Raw genomic sequence first — 19,583 nt, 5'->3', positions numbered from 1 at the left:
TCCCCGACTTCTCCCCTGAATATTCCATTTTTTATTTTTTTTTATAAATGTACCATATGGTTCCAGAGATATGGGCATTTTTATTTAGTTCTACTATTTTATGGTCTTTACAAGGAATTGTTCACAGTGTAATAATACGCTATATGTAGTCTTTAGTGAGGGGGAGTTGCTCACAGGATTCCCAGGGGACATGTTTTTAGACTGCTTATGTTGTAGCTTTGATAAAACAGTGTTTTATCTGCTGTAGCTTATGAGACCATTGGCAAAATGTGTGCCACATGTGTGTGGTGGCAGGTTTCAATTTTGTTCTATTGATTTTTTTGTACTTTTGTGCTGATGTTCTTGAGCTATTCAATATATAGAGCATTTCCCTTATTTGTCATGCCCCCCTCAAGAAAGAAGCCCAGTAAGTGTGTCTCTCTATTTTATGCTGACCTCAGATTGGTAAGCATGAAACTGCTTGCAGAATCCCTCTTACATGTCACATAAGGGTAGGTGATCTTCTACCACAATAAATTGTAAAAAAAAAACAACATTAAAGAGATACAAAAAATGGTAACAAAATAACAATTTTAATTGCTAAGTACAATGTGTCTTAAGGTACCGTTACACTAAACGACTTACCAACGATCACGACCAGCGATACGACCTGGCCGTGATCGTTGGTAAGTCATTGTGTGGTCGCTGGGGAGCTGTCACACAGACAGCTCTCTCCAGCGACCAACGATCAGGGGAAAGACTTCGGCATCGTTGAAACTGTCTTCAACGATGCCGAAGTCCCCGGGTAACCAGGGTAAACATTGGGTTACTAAGTGCAGGGCCGCGCTTAGTAACCCGATATTTACCCTGGTTACCATTGTAAAAGTAAAAAAAAAAAAACACTACATACTCACATTCCGATGTCTGTCACGTCCCCCGCCGTCAGCTTCCCGCACTGACTGTCTGAGCGCCGGCCGTAAAGCAGAGCACAGCAGTGACGTCACCACTGTGCTCTGCTTTATGGCCGGCGCTGACAGTCAGTGCAGGGAAGCTAACGGTGGAGGACGTGACAGACATCGGAATGTGAGTATGTAGTGTTTTTTTTTTTAACTTTTACAATGGTAACCAGGGTAAATATCGGGTTACTAAGCGTGGCCCTGCACTTAGTAACCCGATGTTTACCCTGGTTACAAGTGAACACATCGCTGGATCGGCGTCACACACGCCAATCCAGCGATGACAGCGGGTGATCAGCGACCAAAAAAAAGGTCCTGATCATTCCCCACGACCAACGATCTCCCAGCAGGGGCCTGATCGTTGGTCACTGTCACACATAAGGAGATCGTTAGCGAGATCGTTGCTACGTCACAAAAAAGCGTGACGTTGCAACCATATCGTTAACTATATCGTTATGTGTGAAGGTACCTTTATAAGACCTTAGCAGACGTTAGCGTGTGGTTTGGGAAAAACTGAGTTCACTGACCAAATAATTAAGACATTATTTTAACAGATTTCAATTTTTTTCACCAGGACCATTTGAAGATGCTCTAAAACTTCATGAATCTGGTTTATCTGTGTCCCAAAAGTTAGAAGATCAATGGCCAAGTCCTCCAACTAGGAGAGCACCGGTTGCCCCCACAGAAGAACAATTGAAAGGAGAACCATGGTACCAGGGTAAAATGAGCAGGAGGGAAGCAGAAAAGCTTCTGCAAAGAGATGGTGACTTCTTGGTTAGAGACAGCATTACTAATCCTGGCCAGTATGTCCTGACAGGCATGCACAGAGGACAGCCTAAACATCTCCTGTTGGTAGATCCTGAAGGAGTGGTAAGGAATGCTTTATTTGTGTTTGGTGCTCCCTATCATCATGTATCTATTTCTAGCCTCAGATGTCTCTTACCTGTGTATGGTGCTAATGACTTTTTATCTCTCTATCTGTGCTATCTGTACCACTGGCAATTTGGGGATTTGTGTAAGGGTACCGTCACACTATAACATTTTGATCGCTACGACGGTACGATTCGTGACGTTCCAGCGATATCGTTACGATATCACTGTGTCTGACACGCAGCAGCGATCAGGGATCCTGCTGAGAATCGTACGTCGTAGCAGATCGTATGGAACTTTCTTTCATCGCTGGATCTCCCGCTGTCATCGCTAGATCGGTGTGTGTGACACCGATCTAGCGATCTAGCGATGCGATCCAGCGATGCGTTCGCTTGTAACCAGGGTAAACAAACAAAAAACAAACAGCACATACTTACATTCTGGTGTCCGTCAGGTCCCTTGCCGTCTCTGCTTCCCGCACTGTGACTGCCGGCCGTAAAGTGAAAGTGAAAGCACAGCGGCTGTGCTTTCACTTTCACTTTACGGCCGGCAGTCACTGAGTGCGGGAAGCAGACTGCAAGGGACCTGACGGACACCAGATGTAAGTATGTGCTGTTTTTTTTTTTAGTTTAACGCTTGTAACCAGGGTAAACATCGGGTAACTAAGCGCGGTCCTGCGCTTAGTTACCCGATGTTTACCCTGGTTACCCAGGGACCTCGGCATCGTTGGTCGCTGGAGAGCTGTCTGTGTGACAGCTCCCCAGCGACCACACTACGATTTACCTATGATCACGGCCAGGTCATATCGCTGGTCGTGATCGTAGGTAAATCGTATAGTGTGACGGTACCCTAACACAAATTTACTTGGTTTCTAAAAACTCAAGACAGTTGGCTTGGCATATAATGTGTTTAAGTGTTTGCTTGTCTATCTGTCCACAACATGCTGAAATACAGTCACTAAAAATAATATGTAATATATAATGAGCTGATTAATTCGCCTGTATCTCATTCTCATTAAGAATAATCATTTCTCCATTCTTTAGAGCAGGGGTTGGCAACCTATGACATGAGTGCCATCTGTAAATAACAAAAGACTGACTGGCACTTCTGTTATGATCAGGTGGCCTTGGAGCAGCATGAAAACCTTCACTGGAGTAGGTGGTAACTTATACTGACCCCAAACCCTGATCTTATCACAGCAACTAGAAGTAGCCGTGGGGTGTGCCTAACAAAACCTAGACACCTCGACACAGCCCGAGGACTAAATACCCCTAAAGGTGGAAATAGGAAAACTATCTTGCCTCAGAGTAGACCCCCAAAGGATGGACAGCCCCCCACAAATAATGACTGTGAGTTGGAGAGGAAAAGACACACGCAGGCAGAAAACAGGCTTAGCAAAGGAGGCCACTTCTAGCTAAATAGGAAAGGATAGGACAGGACACTAAGCGGTCAGCATTAAAATCCTTCCAAAAAAATCCACAGCAGAAAATACAAAAATAAACTCCACCACCTAACTAAAGGTGTGGAGCGTATATCTGCAACTCCAGAGAATCCAACCAGACTGAGAAAACACAGACACAGTCTAAGCTGGACAAAAGAAAAACAAACGAACAGTACTGAAAATAAGCACACTGCATGTGTGCCACATGAAAAGAAACAGACACTTATCTTTGCTGAACTGGCAGCTAAGCAGGTGAGGCCAGGCAGGGATCCAATACTTCCAAAGAAACATTGACAACTGGCAAGGGCTAATGAATCTTGCACACTTAAGTATCCCAGTCAGAACAGCAATTAGCAGATACACCTGGCCAGGACTGTGACTAAGAGACAACTGCATTCCCACCTACAACCACTGGAAGGAACCCAAGAGCAGAATTCACAACAGTACCCCCCCCTTGAGGAGGGGTCACCGAACCCTCCCCAGGACCTCCAGGACGATCAGGATGAGCCAGATGAAAGGCATGGACCAAATCAGCAGCATGGACATCAGAGGCAAAAACCCAAGAATTATCCTCCTGGCCATAACCCTTCCATTTGACAAGGTACTGAAGCTTCCGCCTCGAAAAACGGGAATCCAAAATCTTCTCAACAACATATTCCAACTCCCCATCAACCAACACAGGGGCCGGAGGATCAACAGAGGGAACAACGGGCTCCACATATGTCCGCAACAAAGATCTATGGAAGACATTATGGATAGCAAAAGAGGCCGTAAGCGCCAGTCGAAAAGACACCGGATTAATAATCTCAGAAATCCTATAAGGACCAATAAACCGAGGCTTAAACTTAGGAGAAGAAACCTTCATAGGAACATGACGGGAAGACAACCAGACCAGATCCCCAACCCGAAGCCGGGAACCAACACACCGACGACGGTTAGCAAAACGCTGAGCCTCCTCCTGAGACAACACCAAATTGTCCACCACATGAGCCCAAATCTGCTGCAACCTGTCAACCACAGAATCCACACCAGGACAGTCAGAAGGCTCAACCTGCCCAGAAGAAAAACGAGGATGAAAACCAAAATTACAAAAGAAAGGCGAAACCAAAGTAGCCGAACTAGCCCGATTATTAAGGGCAAACTCAGCCAATGGCAAAAAAGCCACACAATCATCCTGATCAGCAGACACAAAGCATCTCAAATAAGTCTCCAAAGTCTGATTAGTTCGCTTGGTCTGGCCATTTGTCTGAGGATGAAATGCAGAGGAAAAAGACAAATCAATGCCCAGCTTGGCACAAAAGGCCCGCCAAAACCTAGAAACAAACTGGGAACCTCTGTCGGAAACAATATTCTCCGGAATACCATGCAAACGGACCACATGCTGAAAAAACAACGGAACCAAATCAGAAGAAGAAAGCAATTTAGGCAAAGGCACCAAATGAACCATCTTAGAGAATCGGTCACAAACAACCCAGATAACCGACATCCTCTGGGAAACAGGAAGATTGGAAATAAAATCCAGGGCCTCTCAGAGACCGGCAATGGCAAAAGCAACAGGTCCCACAGAACTGCATAAAAGAATGTACATCACGCGACAAAGAAGGCCACCAAAAGGACCTACCAACCAAATCTCTGGTACCAAAAATGCCAGGATGACCAGCTAACACGGAACAGTGAACCTCAGAAATCACTCTACTAGTCCATCTGTCAGGAACAAACAGTTTCCCCACATGACAGCGGTCAGGTTTGTCAGCCTGAAATTCCTGAAGAACCCGTCGTAAATCAGGGGAAATGGCAGAAAGGACCACCCCCTCATTCAGAATACCGACCGGCTCTAAGACCTCAGGACAATCAGGCAAAAACCTCCTAGAGAGGGCAACAGCCTTAATATTCTTAGAACCCGGAAGGTACGAGACCACGAAATCAAAACGAGAAAAAAACAAGGACCATCGAGCCTGTCTAGGATTCAACCGCTTGGCAGACTCGAGGTAAATCAGATTCTTATGATCGGTTAAGACCACAATACGGTGCTTAGCTCCCTCAAGCCAATGTAATGACCAGAGGTCCGAATAAGATCCAGTGAGTCACAAACCAAGACCAAGGCAGAAATCTCCAACGGTATTTACTCAAAGGCAAATTAATCAAGGTAATATGGAGAATATTAAGGCAGATGCACCCCAAAGATACACTAATTCAGCAGCAGCTGAAATCACTGTGCCACTCCAAGGTCTCCTGAGAACTGTGTACTACAACAGACTAGTAAGAAATTTACCTAACAGGCAACTAAAAACGGGAACAAGTGTAAATTGAATGTAGTGTTATTAAGGGAGCCCCTGGAATGGCACATTGAGTATAACTTACACAACTCTAATATAAGATACACCTCTAAAGTAACAATTTAACACTCTGAGCAGAGATACCCGGGTATCTATAACTATGGTACCGTATCCTGAGATGGATTTCCTCTCAGGCAGGAATCCGCACAGGCTGCAGCCAGTTCATATTTTCAGCGCCAATAAGTTACAGCAAGCTCCTCTTGTCTTGTCGGCCGATGCCGAGCCCAAACGCCGGGGACTTAGTTAGTGGTCTCACGATGTTGTCTCTGCTTCTGTAGCTCCTAGGAATGCTTCCACGACAATCCGTCCGTCTCTGTATCAGCAGTCTGTCCAGACTTGGTTCTCCACTCAATGCACAGGGAATCCACAGACTTCCAAATACGTACTGGGTTCTTAGCAAAGTCTCCGTCTTTTGTTAAATAAAGGGTTAACTCCTCTCCAGGAAACGTTAGCCACACAAGTCTCTCACAGAGTTAAACAAAAGGTTAGTTCTTCTCCAGGGGAACGTTAGCAACAAAAAGTCTCTCAAAAGCTTCTTTTCCTCCAAAAACACTTGCAGTAAATCCACACACAGTCTCTCTTTAAGGTATCACAGCAGCTTCTGCCTTTGCTTCCCGCCTTTTTCTCTCTCAGCTCTCACTTCCTAGTTTCACTTTACACCCGAGACACTAGACCCCACCCAGCAGCACACATTGTCTCTGGGAGTTTTGCAAGGTCTGTTCTCTTCTGCAATAGGCAAAAACCACAGGGTCCTAGTGCCCTCTCAGTGGGACTACAGTTCACCCTCTTACATGCCACCCCACTAGAGGTTGGCGTCCTCGACATACCTTCCCACTCAAATTCATCTTGAGCATATCGCTGAGGCGGTATTCCTGCCGTAGATCGTGTAGTTCTCCTGAGTCCTACATCAACAGGTGCGACCTTAGAGGGAGCTAGAGTCTCTTCCATGGTCGTGTTAGTGGGCGTAAGTGGAGTTGTTTCCTCCTGCGGCTCGATGTCCTGTGATACAGCGTCAGGACCAAGCAGTTGACCTGATGCACTCTCCTCAACAACATCCTCCATATCCCCAACATTCTCATCACCCGAGGCCAGATCGGTCACAGGGGGCAAATAAGCAGGCGCAGGAGTAAGCACACCATCAAACTCAAGATCATTCAGAGCTTCCGCCCCTTGAAACATGGCCTCTGGCTCTAGGGGGGTAGGCGCCGAATCTTCAAACCAGCACCGCTGTAACATGTTACGATGCAAATTACGGGTTGGCCCCCCTGTCCCCACCGGTTCGACCTCGTACACTGGAATCTCAGGGTTCACCTGTTTTTTTATCAGATACGGTATCGCCTCCCATCGGTCACTCAGCTTTCCTGACCGTCGTTTTGTCCTCACCAACACTCTGTCTCCCGGAGAGAACAGCTCTGTTTGTACAGGTCGCGTGTCCTTATGGACCACCTGGCGAAGGCGGTCACCCACCACCTGATGCACCACCCTCAACCGCCGCCGATGCTCTCGTACCCACTCGGATGCAGTCCGAAGGGGGGCGGAGGAGGGATCTGGCATGCTCAAATCCTCAATTTCTCGGCCAGGTCTACCAAACATCAACATGTGTGGTGAGTAACCAGTAGTACTGTGCACCCTGTTATTGTAAGCCCACATCAATTCGGGGAGATACTCAGGCCAGCATGTCTGTTGCTGACTCTCTAAGGACCTCAACATTTGCAACAGGGTCCGATTAAAACGCTCACACGCCCCGTTACCCTGAGGGTGGTAAGGCGTTGTTCTCGACTGCTCGATACCATAGAGCTGGTGCAACTCTTTCATCAGCGTTCCCTGAAAGCAGGCCCCTTGATCTGAATGTATTCTCTGCGGACACCCGAACACTTGGAAGAAATGTCGGCACACTGCCTCAGCCGCCGACTTGGCCGTCTGATCTCTTGTCGGCACCGCTACAGCATACTTGGTAAAGTGATCTGTCATCACCAGGCAGTAGGAGTACCCTGATGTAGAGTACCCTATCAACACGTAGTCAATCATGAGTAGTTCCAGTGGAGCTGAAGTCTTAATAGACTGTGTGGGAGCCCGCTGCTCAGGGCTTTTGTTGAGCCCACAAATTCGGCACTGCCGACACGCGTCGGCCACCATCCCTCCCAACTCAGGGCAGTAGAGGACTCGCTGCAACCACTGAAGTGTCTTTTCACTTCCAAAATGGGCCCCCTTCTCATGCGCCTCACGAGCGACCACCGGCCCCATCCCCACAGGAATTATCAGTTGGTACCGATGCTGCAGCTCCGATGGCAGGTACACCTTACGATACAAAAGACCTTGTTCCACACACAATTTATCCCATTGTCGAAGGAGTTTCATTCCTTCCATGGACAACTGAGCCTTGTCCTCTGCACTGGGCCAGGCCTTGTTTTGTACCCAACGGCGCACAAGTGCAACGTCCGGACACTCATCCTGGACTCTTGTCCAATCTGAGGGTGTTTTACCCAGGACACAGGGCATCCCGGTGGCCACCCCACTTGAGTGTACCACACTTTGGAAGATAGGTATTTGCCCCAAAGCTGGAGTTTCAGTATCCTCAAGTTGTTCATCAACATCTTCCCCGGATGACCCAAGGGGCACTCTTGACAATGCATCTGCATTGCCGTTCTCTCGACCAGAGCGAAATTTAATGCGGTAATTGAACTTGGCCAGTCTGGCAACCCACCGCTGCTCCAACGCCCCCAGTTTTGCATTCTCTAAGTGAGCTAGCGGGTTGTTATCTGTCATGACTAGCACCTCAGCTCCTGTTAGATACTCGGCGAAGCGTTCTGTCATTGCCCACACCAGGGCCAGCAATTCCAGCCGGAATGAGCTGTAGTTAGCCGGATTTCGCTCGGAGTCTCTTAAAGATCTGCTGCCATAAGAAATCACTCGTTCTCGGCCGTCCTGCACCTGTGCTAGTACTGCCCCCAACCCATGAAGACTACCATCGGTATACAACAAAAAAGGGGTGTCAAACCGGGCGTAGGCCAGCAATGGGGCACTCGTTAGGGCGGTTTTCACTCCATCAAATGCCTTTTTCTGTAGGGGCCCCCATGGAATGGGGCGATTTCGAGGACCCAGCGCTGTCCCTCTCAAAAGTTCATTCAAGGGACTCACCACTTGTGAGAATTTAGGCACAAACCGCCGATAGTATCCTGCTAGGCCCAGGAAGGCCCGCACTTCTCGCAGGTCACAAGGAGGTGGCCACTCTTGTACCGCCTTAATCTTACTGGCTAAAGGTAGTACCCCGTCCGGGGTCACCAGATGCCCCAAATATTCAATCTGGTTTCGTAACAGCTGACATTTTTTTGGCTTTATTTTCAGGCCGTAGCTCTTGAGCCGCCGGAGAACTTGACGCAGCTTCTCCAGATGATCTTCAAATGAGGTTCCGAACACCACAATGTCGTCCAAATATATCAGGACTGATTCAAAATTTAGATCACCCAAGCAATGTTCCATCAGGCGTTGGAAGGTTCCCGGGGCGGTAGCGAGGCCAAAGGGCATCCGGTTGAACTCAAAGAGCCCCATTGGCAATACAAACGCCGTCTTGGCCCGATCTTTTTCAGCCATTGGGACCTGCCAGTACCCGCTTGCCAAATCCAACGTTGAGAAATACTTGGCCCGACCCAGGGCCGACAGGGATTCTTCAATACGGGGTAAAGGATATGCGTCCCGTACGGTGTGGGCATTCAATTTCCGATAGTCCACACAAAATCGGAGTGTCCCATCCTTCTTGCGGACCAAGACTACAGGGGCCGCCCAGGGACTCCGGCTCTCTCGGATCACTTGGTTGTCCAGCATACTGGCCACCATGCTCTTCACCTCTTGATAGAGCGCCGGAGGAATTTGGCGATATCTTTCTCTAATGGGTGGAGTATCCCCCGTTGGAATCTCATGCTCAATCGTCTGGGTACACCCGAAGTCCTCTCCATGTCGGGAAAAGGTCTCTTGATGTTCCCACAAAACTCTCTCCAACTGCTCCAACTGCACGGGGGTCAGCTTCTCCCGATCCACTCCCATCTGCTCCATGATCACATGAACATTCCATTCCTCCGTAGGAGGTTCAGTCCGGCCTACCTCGACCGCGAATGTCCAGGATGACTGTTGGTCTGGTCGCAATTCGAACCCTGCATTTTCCGGCACCTTCTCTGCCGGTACGAACAGTTCAGCCAGTATGGTCCCAGCGGGAATTGCAACAGCTTCATCTAAAACATTGATGCATCGGACCGGTACTCGTCCATTCTTCACAATCGCCAAAGAACGGGCCACATGTACCTTGGCAAATGAGGAACCCTCTCGGGCGGGCTCAAGTAGCACTTCAAGCCCATTCAATCTCTGTGCAGCTCCCACAGGCAGCATTAAGAGTTCCTCTTGTCTGGGTCCCAGCAGGATCGGGGCCCTCGAAGTCACTCGGACCCGGCCCACCCGGCCACCTGGGACCGCACTTTTCAGCAAGTCGCAACTCAGCACTAGACGGTGTAGAATTCTCTGTGTGGGTCGGTGTCTTGTCGCACGGGCCCAGTATCGGGGTCCTTCACTGGCATACATCTGGTGATTCAAATCTCGCAGCACGTTCATTCCGAGCGTCACTTCCATCCCTCTTCTAGGGGGGTGATCCACCAGTACTACCCCTTTCTGCCCCAGCTCTTGACCAAACATTTTTAGTTGCATCCACACGATCCCTTTTACTGACAATTGACCATTATTTGCGGCGGTCAGTCGTATCACTCGGCCATCCTCTGGAATCACTAGTCGACTGAAGTATCTCTCATATACTTCTAGAGGCATTATAGTACATTCGGATCCCGTGTCAACCAAGCACCTCATCTTCCGCCCTTCAAACTCTGCTTCTATCACTGGACTACATGCAAACAAATCTTGTTCATTCCGTTGAGGGCTTTGTGTGGGTGGGGCCGCTGCTGCTTGCCCTCTCATGGCAGCGGCCGGAAGTTTAAAGCCGGCGACGGGGTTTCTGGGGCTGTAAGCGCCCGGCAGTAACACGAGATGTGTCCCTGGCGGCCACACTTCCAGCAGGTGATTGTTCCTCGTGGGCGAGGGCTTGACTCATTCTGATAGGACGACCTGGCCATTTGCGGGGTCACCGTTCCAGGGGGTGAGGCAGGAGGTTCCCGCAAGGGGGTAGAGGCGGGATCAACTGTCAGTTGAGACAATTTCAGCTTCAACTCCTTCACCTCAGCACGCAGAGCTTGTACCACGCTTACCAGCCCCTCTCCCCCCGACCCTGATGAACCACCTTCCTCCAGCTGGGCACTGTTCACTGACCCCTCGGGAACATAGGCCGATTTCTCTTCCCTTTCCACTGCAGCTCGGTAAATCTGCCAGAAAGATAACTCTGGTGCAACCCGGGCCATTTCCAACAGTTTGTCCCGGAGAAATCTATTGGCTACACCGGTGATGAATTGGTCCCGGAGCAAGCGGTCTACCTCCCGGAATGCCCCCATGGCCCCCGGGTCTAGTCGCTGCATCTCATTCAACATCTCTTGCAAAATATTAGAGTACTGCATCAGGGACTCACACTCTCTCTGGGGACGATTAAAGAATAGGGACCGAAGCTGGGCCACACGCGCTCGGCCCCCCAAACTCCCCTCTAACAGTTCCAAAATCTTTTCTAATGTATCCCTCTCTGATTCTGGGCGCACCATCACCATACGCCTAATATCACCCTCCAATGCATTTAATGCCAGCTCAGCGCGTAACGCGGGGGTCAAATTACACATGCGCAGAATACTCCGGATTCTCTCAGCCCAATCTTGCAACGCCATATTGCGCCCATCGTATTTCGGCATGTGCTGAAGTAAAGCTCCTACAGGCACATACCCTCCCGAAGTCGCCGCGGCTGCCAGGGGAACCCCAACCCCCGAGGAGGATGCGGATACAGCGGGGTCATTTCCACCCTCGCCCTCGTCCATGACAAACACTGGATCCTGCCGACTACGCCAAAAATGTAATGACCAGAGGTCCGAATAAGATCCAGTGAGTCACAAACCAAGACCAAGGCAGAAATCTCCAACGGTATTTACTCAAAGGCAAATTAATCAAGGTAATATGGAGAATATTAAGGCAGATGCACCCCAAAGATACACTAATTCAGCAGCAGCTGAAATCACTGTGCCACTCCAAGGTCTCCTGAGAACTGTGTACTACAACAGACTAGTAAGAAATTTACCTAACAGGCAACTAAAAACGGGAACAAGTGTAAATTGAATGTAGTGTTATTAAGGGAGCCCCTGGAATGGCACATTGAGTATAACTTACACAACTCTAATATAAGATACACCTCTAAAGTAACAATTTAACACTCTGAGCAGAGATACCCGGGTATCTATAACTATGGTACCGTATCCTGAGATGGATTTCCTCTCAGGCAGGAATCCGCACAGGCTGCAGCCAGTTCATATTTTCAGCGCCAATAAGTTACAGCAAGCTCCTCTTGTCTTGTCGGCCGATGCCGAGCCCAAACGCCGGGGACTTAGTTAGTGGTCTCACGATGTTGTCTCTGCTTCTGTAGCTCCTAGGAATGCTTCCACGACAATCCGTCCGTCTCTGTATCAGCAGTCTGTCCAGACTTGGTTCTCCACTCAATGCACAGGGAATCCACAGACTTCCAAATACGTACTGGGTTCTTAGCAAAGTCTCCGTCTTTTGTTAAATAAAGGGTTAACTCCTCTCCAGGAAACGTTAGCCACACAAGTCTCTCACAGAGTTAAACAAAAGGTTAGTTCTTCTCCAGGGGAACGTTAGCAACAAAAAGTCTCTCAAAAGCTTCTTTTCCTCCAAAAACACTTGCAGTAAATCCACACACAGTCTTTCTTTAAGGTATCACAGCAGCTTCTGCCTTTGCTTCCCGCCTTTTTCTCTCTCAGCTCTCACTTCCTAGTTTCACTTTACACCCGAGACACTAGACCCCACCCAGCAGCACACATTGTCTCTGGGAGTTTTGCAAGGTCTGTTCTCTTCTGCAATAGGCAAAAACCACAGGGTCCTAGTGCCCTCTCAGTGGGACTACAGTTCACCCTCTTACACCAATGTCGCCACTCCTCAAACGCCCACTTCATAGCCAACAACTCCCGATTACCGACATCATAATTGCGTTCAGCAGTCGAAAACTTACGGGAAAAGAAGGCACACGGTTTCATTAAGGAACCAACAGGATCCCTCTGAGACAAAACGGCCCCTGCCCCAATCTCAGAAGCGTGAACCTCAACCTGAAACGGAAGAGAAACATCCGGTTGACGCAACACTGGAGCAGAAGTAAAACGACATTTAAGTTCCTGAATGGCAGAGACAGCCGCAGGGGACCAATTCGCCACATCAGCGCCCTTCTTCGTCAAATCAGTCAATGGTTTAACCACGCTGGAAAAATTAGCAATGAAACGGCGATAAAAATTAGCAAAACCCAAAAATTTCTGAAGGCTCTTCACGGATGTGGGCTGAATCCAATCATGAATGGCCTGAACCTTAACCGGATCCATCTCTATAGACGAGGGAGAAAAAATAAAGCCCAAAAAGGAAACCTTCTGCACCCCAAAAAGACACTTAGACCCTTTCACAAACAAGGCATTGTCACGAAGGATCTGAAATATCATCCTGACCTGCTGCACATGAGACTCCCAATCATCGGAAAAAATCAAAATATCGTCCAAATATACAATCAAGAATTTATCAAGATAATCCCGGAAGATATCATGCATGAAGGACTGTAAAACAGATGGAGCATTAGAGAGTCCGAATGGCATCACAAGGTATTCAAAATGGCCTTCGGGCGTGTTAAACGCAGTTTTCCATTCATCACCCTGTTTAATATGAACAAGATTATAAGCCCCCCGAAGGTCAATCTTAGTAAACCAACTAGCTCCCTTAATCCTAGCAAACAAATCGGAAAGCAAAGGTAAAGGATATTGAAACTTGACCGTGATCTTATTCAAGAGGCGATAATCAATACAGGGTCTTAAGGAACCATCTTTTTTAGCAACAAAAAAGAATACCGCTCCCATTGGTGAAGAAGATGGCCGAATATGCCCTTTCTCCAAAGACTCCTTAATATAGCTCCGCATGGCAGCATGTTCAGGTACAGACAGGTTGAAAAGTCGGCCCTTAGGAAACTTACAGCCTGGAATCAAGTCAATAGCACAATCGCAGTCCCTGTGCTGTGGAAGGAAACTGGACTTGGGCTCATCGAATACATCCTGAAAATCAGACAAAAACTCCAGAATTTCAGAAGAGGAAGAAGGGGCGATAGACATCAGAGGAACATCATTATGAACCCCCTGACAAACCCAACTAGTCACAGACATGGACTTCCAAACCAAAACAGGATTATGTACCTGTAACCAGGGAAAACCCAGCACGATAGCATCATGCAAATTATGCAACACCAGAAATCGACAATCTTCCTGATGGGCTGGCGCCATGCGCATGGTCACTTGTGTCCAAGACTGGGGCTTATTTTTAGCCAAGGGTGTAGCATTAATGCCCCTTAAAGGAATAGGGTTCTGCAAAGGCTGCAATGGAAAACCACAACGCCTAGCAAAGTCAAAGTCAATTAAGCTCAAGGCAGCGCCCAAATCCACAAACGCCATGACAGAAAATGATGACAATGAACAGATCAAGGACACAGATAACAGAAATTTAGGTTGTACAGTACTGATGGTAAATGAACTGGCGATCCTCTTTGTCCGCTTAGGGCAGACAGAAATGACATGGGAAGCATCACCACAATAATAACACAACCTATTGAGACGTCTGAAACCTTGTCGTTCCATTCTAGACAGAATCCTATCACACTGCATAGGCTCAGGAATTTGCTCTGAGGATAACGCCATAGCGCGCACAGTTCTGCGCTCCCGCAAGCGCCGGTCAATCTGAATGGCCAGAGACATAGAATCACTCAGATTGGAGGGTGTGGGAAACCCCACCATAACATCTTTAACGGATTCAGAAAGACCCTTTCTGAACATTGCCGCCAAAGCATCATCATTCCATGTAGTCAACACAGACCATTTTCTGAATTTCTGACAATACAATTCAGCCGCCTCTTGCCCCTGAGACAGGGCCAACAAGGTCTTCTCAGCTTGATCTATCGAATTAGGTTCATCATACAGTAATCCTAACGCCTGAAAGAAGGAGTCTACATTAAGCAAAGCAGGATCCCCAGATTCCAGGGAAAATGCCCGATCCTGTGGATCACCACACAGCAGGGAAATGATGATTTTAACTTGTTGAATGGAATCACCAGAGGATCGAAGTTTCAATGCAAAAAACAGTTTACATTTTTTTTTAAAACTCAAAAATTTGGACCTGTCACCAAAAAACAAATCAGGAGTAGGAATCTTCGGTTCTAAAGCTGGAGTTTGAACAATGTAATCAGAAATACCCGTATCCTAGCAGCAAGCTGGTCTACACGAGAAGCTAATTCCTGAACGTTCATGCTAGCACAAGGCTCTTCAGCCACCCAGAGATAAAGAGGGAGGAGAAGACAAAACAGACTGAAGAAAAAAAAAATGGCTCAAGACCTTTCCTCCCTTCTTCTGAGATGCATTTAACTCATTGTTGGCCAGTTGTACTGTTATGATCAGGTGGCCTTGGAGCAGCATGAAAACCTTCACTGGAGTAGGTGGTAACTTATACTGACCGCAAACCCTGATCTTATCACCGTAACTAGAAGTAGCCGTGGGGTGTGCCTAACAAAACCTAGACACCTCAACACAGCCGGAGGACTAAATACCCCTAAAGATGGAAATAGGAAAACTATCTTGCCTCAGAGTAGACCCCCAAAGGATAGACAGCTCCCCACAAATAATGACTGTGAGTTGGAGAGGAAAAGACACACGCAGGCAGAAAACAGGCTTAGCAAAGGAGGCCACTCCTAGCTAAATAGGAAAGGATAGGACAGGACACTAAGCGGTCAGCATTAAAATCCTTCCAAAAAAATCCACAGCAGAAAATACAAAAATAAACTCCACCACCTAACTAAAGGTGTGGAGCGTATATCTGCAACTCCAGAGAATCCAACCAGACTGAGAAAACACAGACACAGTCTAAGCTGGACAAAAGAAAAACAAACGAACAGTACTGAAAATAAGCACACTGCATGTGTGCCACAGGAAAAGAAACAGACACTTATCTTTGCTGAACTGGCAGCTAAGCAGGTGAGGCCAGGCAGCGATCCAATACTTCCAAAGAAACATTGACAACTGGCAAGGACTAATGAATCCTGCACACTTAAGTATCCCAGTCAGAACAGCAATTAGCAGATACACCTGGCCAGGACTGTGACTCAGAGACTACTGCATTCCCACCTACAACCACTGGAGGGAACCCAAGAGCAGAATTCACAACACACTTCCAAGCTAATGTGAACAGGTACATACTGTAATAGGTGCCGCCACCTCCATATAGAATATACAAAAGAAGTTGCATTCTGTCGTGCTAAAGCATGTAGACATGGAATACATGAAATATGAATAGCAATACTGCTCTGGATAATAAACAATTGAGACGCTTAGCACATAATTTGACCAATTAATTTGCATGAATTGGGCAAATTATGTGCTAAGCTTCTCAATTTTTTCTTATTATCCACAGCAGTATTGCTATTCTATTTCATGTATTCCATGTCTATATGCTTTAGCATGACAGAGTGCAGTTTCTTTTGTATAATGAATGTCATCTGTGTCATATTTGCCTTGCTGAGTGCAGCAAGACCAGTACAAAGGATTCTTCTTGCTTCTCCGTGCTAGAAGAGGATATCTGGTAACACGGAGCAGTGCAGAGGGCGAAATGATCACTCCTCCATTAACAAAAAGGAAGCTTTTTGGCTATACAGCAGACCCCATCACAGTCTGTATCTAATAACATGTGCCTGATTAACCAATCATGTGTTTCCTCTTAGTGTAGGATAGTGCTAGCAGCGCGGCTCTTTTAGTGATCTGTATCATTTGGCTCTGTCTATCACCATGAAGAACTGGCTCTTTTGAATCCCAAATGGATTCTTATTTAATATACAGTATGTTCATCAGAAAGTGAACACATTTTTATGATAAACTCAACGCAGTCCAAATTGGTCAAAACCATCTACAGCCAGTCAAAACAGGGGCTTTTACAGGCTGGGGTTTTAGTCACATTGGCAGCCAAACACAATCATTTTGTCTCAAGTGAGAGCTATTCAGAAACTGCAAGTGGCTTTCACTGGTATGCCGGATTCCATTATTCACAGAAGGAAGTCTGCTGTTTGTGCCGTATCGATAACAAATAACCCATCACTATTGTAGGAGTGGGTGACTAGCTTGCAGATGGAGAAATAGATCCAGAGAAATTAGATTTAAAGGGCATCTCTCAGTAGAATCAACCTTCCTAAACCGTCTATATGGGTTGTCGGTCATAGGAAGCTGAAGAAAATGATATCTTGATTAGTGATGAGCGAGCATGCTTGCTACTACTTGGTGCTCACCCGAGTATTTACGGGAGCTCGGGTCCCCACCCTGCATGTTTGCCACTGTTTAGAGAACCAATGAACATGCAGGGGTTGTCTGCCACACACTGTAATGCTGCAGCCATGTTGGTTGTGGCATTACAGTGATTGGCTGGCTGCACAGTGTCATCATGTATATATCAGTAAGCTCCGGAATCACGCAGTGTAGGGAGAGTTGCTCCTGAGCTAGGCCGAGATTTGCTTGGTTCTTACATAGTGTGGGTATACCATATCTAATACACATATCCATCTCATCTAACAGTCCTTCTGAGGACAAATAGCTGCATAGATATCAGTGCTAGGCAGGCAGTGTATGTGGCAGACTGCAGGGCATATAGCAAGAAGGTACATTCCAGTTCTGTCTGCTAATATAAATCCAAAGAAGAAGAATCTCCAGCTCCACCGAATCCATGAAGATAAAATTTCTTTATTCAAAAAACTTGTAACATAGAGGATACAAACTTCAGCACAGACCGAATAAGTGTGAATATCAACGCGTTTCTGGAGACTAAGCTCCCTTAACCCCTTTACCCCCAAGGGTGGTTTGCATGTTATGGACCGGGCCAATTTTTACAAATCTGACCACTGTCCCTTTATGAGGTTATAACTCTGGAACGCTTCAACGGATCCCGGTGATTCTGACTTTGTTTTCTCGTGACATATTGTACTTCATGATAGTGGTAAAATTTCTTTGATATTACCTGCGTTTATTTGTGAAAAAAACGAAACATGGCAAAAATTTTGAAAATTTCGCAATTTTCCAACTTTGAATTTTTATGCAATTAAATCACAGAGATATGTCACACAAAATACTTAATAAGTAACATTTCCCACATGTCTACTTTACATCAGCACAATTTTGGAACCAAAATTTTTTTTTGTTAGGGAGTTATAAGGGTTAAAAGTTGACCAGCAATTTCTCATTTTTACAACACCATTTTATTTTAGGGACCACATCTCATTTGAAGTCATTTTGAGGGGTCTATATGATAGAAAATACCCAAGTGTAAGACCATTCTAAAAGCTGAACCCCTCAAGGTTCTGAAAACCACATTCAAGAAGTTTATTAACCCTTCAGGTGTTTCACAGGAATTTTTGGAATGTTTAAATAAAAATTAACATTTAACTTTTTTTCACAAAAAATTTACTTCAGCTCCAATTTGTTTTATTTTGCCAAGAGTTACAGGAGAAAATGGACCCCAAACCTTGTTGTACAATTTGTCCTGAGTACGCCGATACCCCATAAGTGGAGGTAAACCACTGTTTGGGCGCATGACAGAGCTTGGAAGCGAAGGAGCGCCATTTGACTTTTTAATGCAAAATTGACTGGAATTGAGATGGGACGCCATGTTGCGCTTGGAGAGGCACTGATGTGCCTAAACATTGAAACCCCCCACAAGTGACACCATTTTGGAAAATAGACCCCCTAAGGAACTTATCTAGAGGTGTGGTGAGCACTTTGACCAACCAAGTGCTTCACAGAAGGTTATAATGCAGAACCGTAAAAATAAAAAATATTTTTTTTTTCACAAAAATTATTTTTTGACCCCAATTTTTTATTTTCCCAATGGTAAGAGAAGAAATTGGAACCAAAAAGTTGTTGTACAATTTGTCCTGAGTACGCTGATACCCCATATGTGGGGGTAAACCACTGTTTGGGCGCATGGGAGAGCTCGGAATGGAAGGAGCGCCGTTTGACTTTTCAATGCAAAATTGACAGGAATTGAGATGAGACGCCATGTTGCGTTTGGAGAGCCACTGATGTGCCTAAATATTGAAACCCCCCACAAGTGACACCATTTTGGAAAGTAGACCCCCTAAGGAACTTATCTAGATGTGTGGTGAGCACTTTGACCCACCAAGAGCTTCACAGAAGTTTATAATGCAGAGCCGTAAAAATAAAACAAAAATTTTTTCCCACAAATATTATTTTTTAGCCCCCAGTTTTGTATTTTCCCGAGGGTAACAGGAGAAATTGGACCCCAAAATTTGTTGTGCAATTTGTCCTGAGTGCGCTGATACCCCATATGTGGGGGGAACCACCGTTTGGGCGCATGGGAAGGCTCGGAAGGGAAGGAGCGCCATTTGAAATACAGACTTAGATGGAATGGTCTGCAGGCATCACATTGCATTTGCAGAGCCCCTAATGTACCTAAACAGTAGAAACCCCCCACAAGTGACCCCATATTGGAAACTAGACCCCCCAAGGAACTTATCTAGATGTGTTGTGAGAACTTTGAGCCCCCAAGTGTTTCACTACAGTTTCTAACGCAGAGCCGTGAAAATAAAAAAAACAATTGCCCCCAAAATTATTTTTTAGCCCCCAGTTCTGTATTTTCTCGTGGGTAACAGGAGAAATTGGACCCCAAAATTTGTTGTCCAATTTGTCCTGAGTGCGCTGATGCCCCATATGTGGGGGGGAACCACCGTTTGGGCGCATGGGAGGGCTCGGAAGGGAAGGAGCGCCATTTGGAATGCAGACTTAGATG

At 46.6% G+C, this 19,583-nt stretch overlaps 1 protein-coding gene across 2 annotated transcripts in view; it reads left to right on the top strand.

The window, feature by feature from the left end:
- The window catches only part of SHC2 (SHC adaptor protein 2), a 162,592-nt gene that overhangs the window by 69,882 nt on the left and 73,127 nt on the right, over positions 1 to 19,583 (top strand). For both annotated transcript variants that reach the window (XM_069767820.1, XM_069767819.1), the window contains exon 11: positions 1,510 to 1,805. In XM_069767820.1, the coding sequence (XP_069623921.1) occupies positions 1,510 to 1,805 (296 nt within the window). The remainder of the gene's footprint in view (positions 1 to 1,509; positions 1,806 to 19,583) is intronic.

Source organism: Ranitomeya imitator, chromosome 1, assembly GCF_032444005.1.
Source record: "Ranitomeya imitator isolate aRanImi1 chromosome 1, aRanImi1.pri, whole genome shotgun sequence".
In the NCBI taxonomy this organism is placed as follows: domain Eukaryota; kingdom Metazoa; phylum Chordata; class Amphibia; order Anura; family Dendrobatidae; genus Ranitomeya; species Ranitomeya imitator.
Note: the sequence above shows the minus strand (reverse complement) of the source record. Positions and strands in the feature narration are given on the sequence as shown.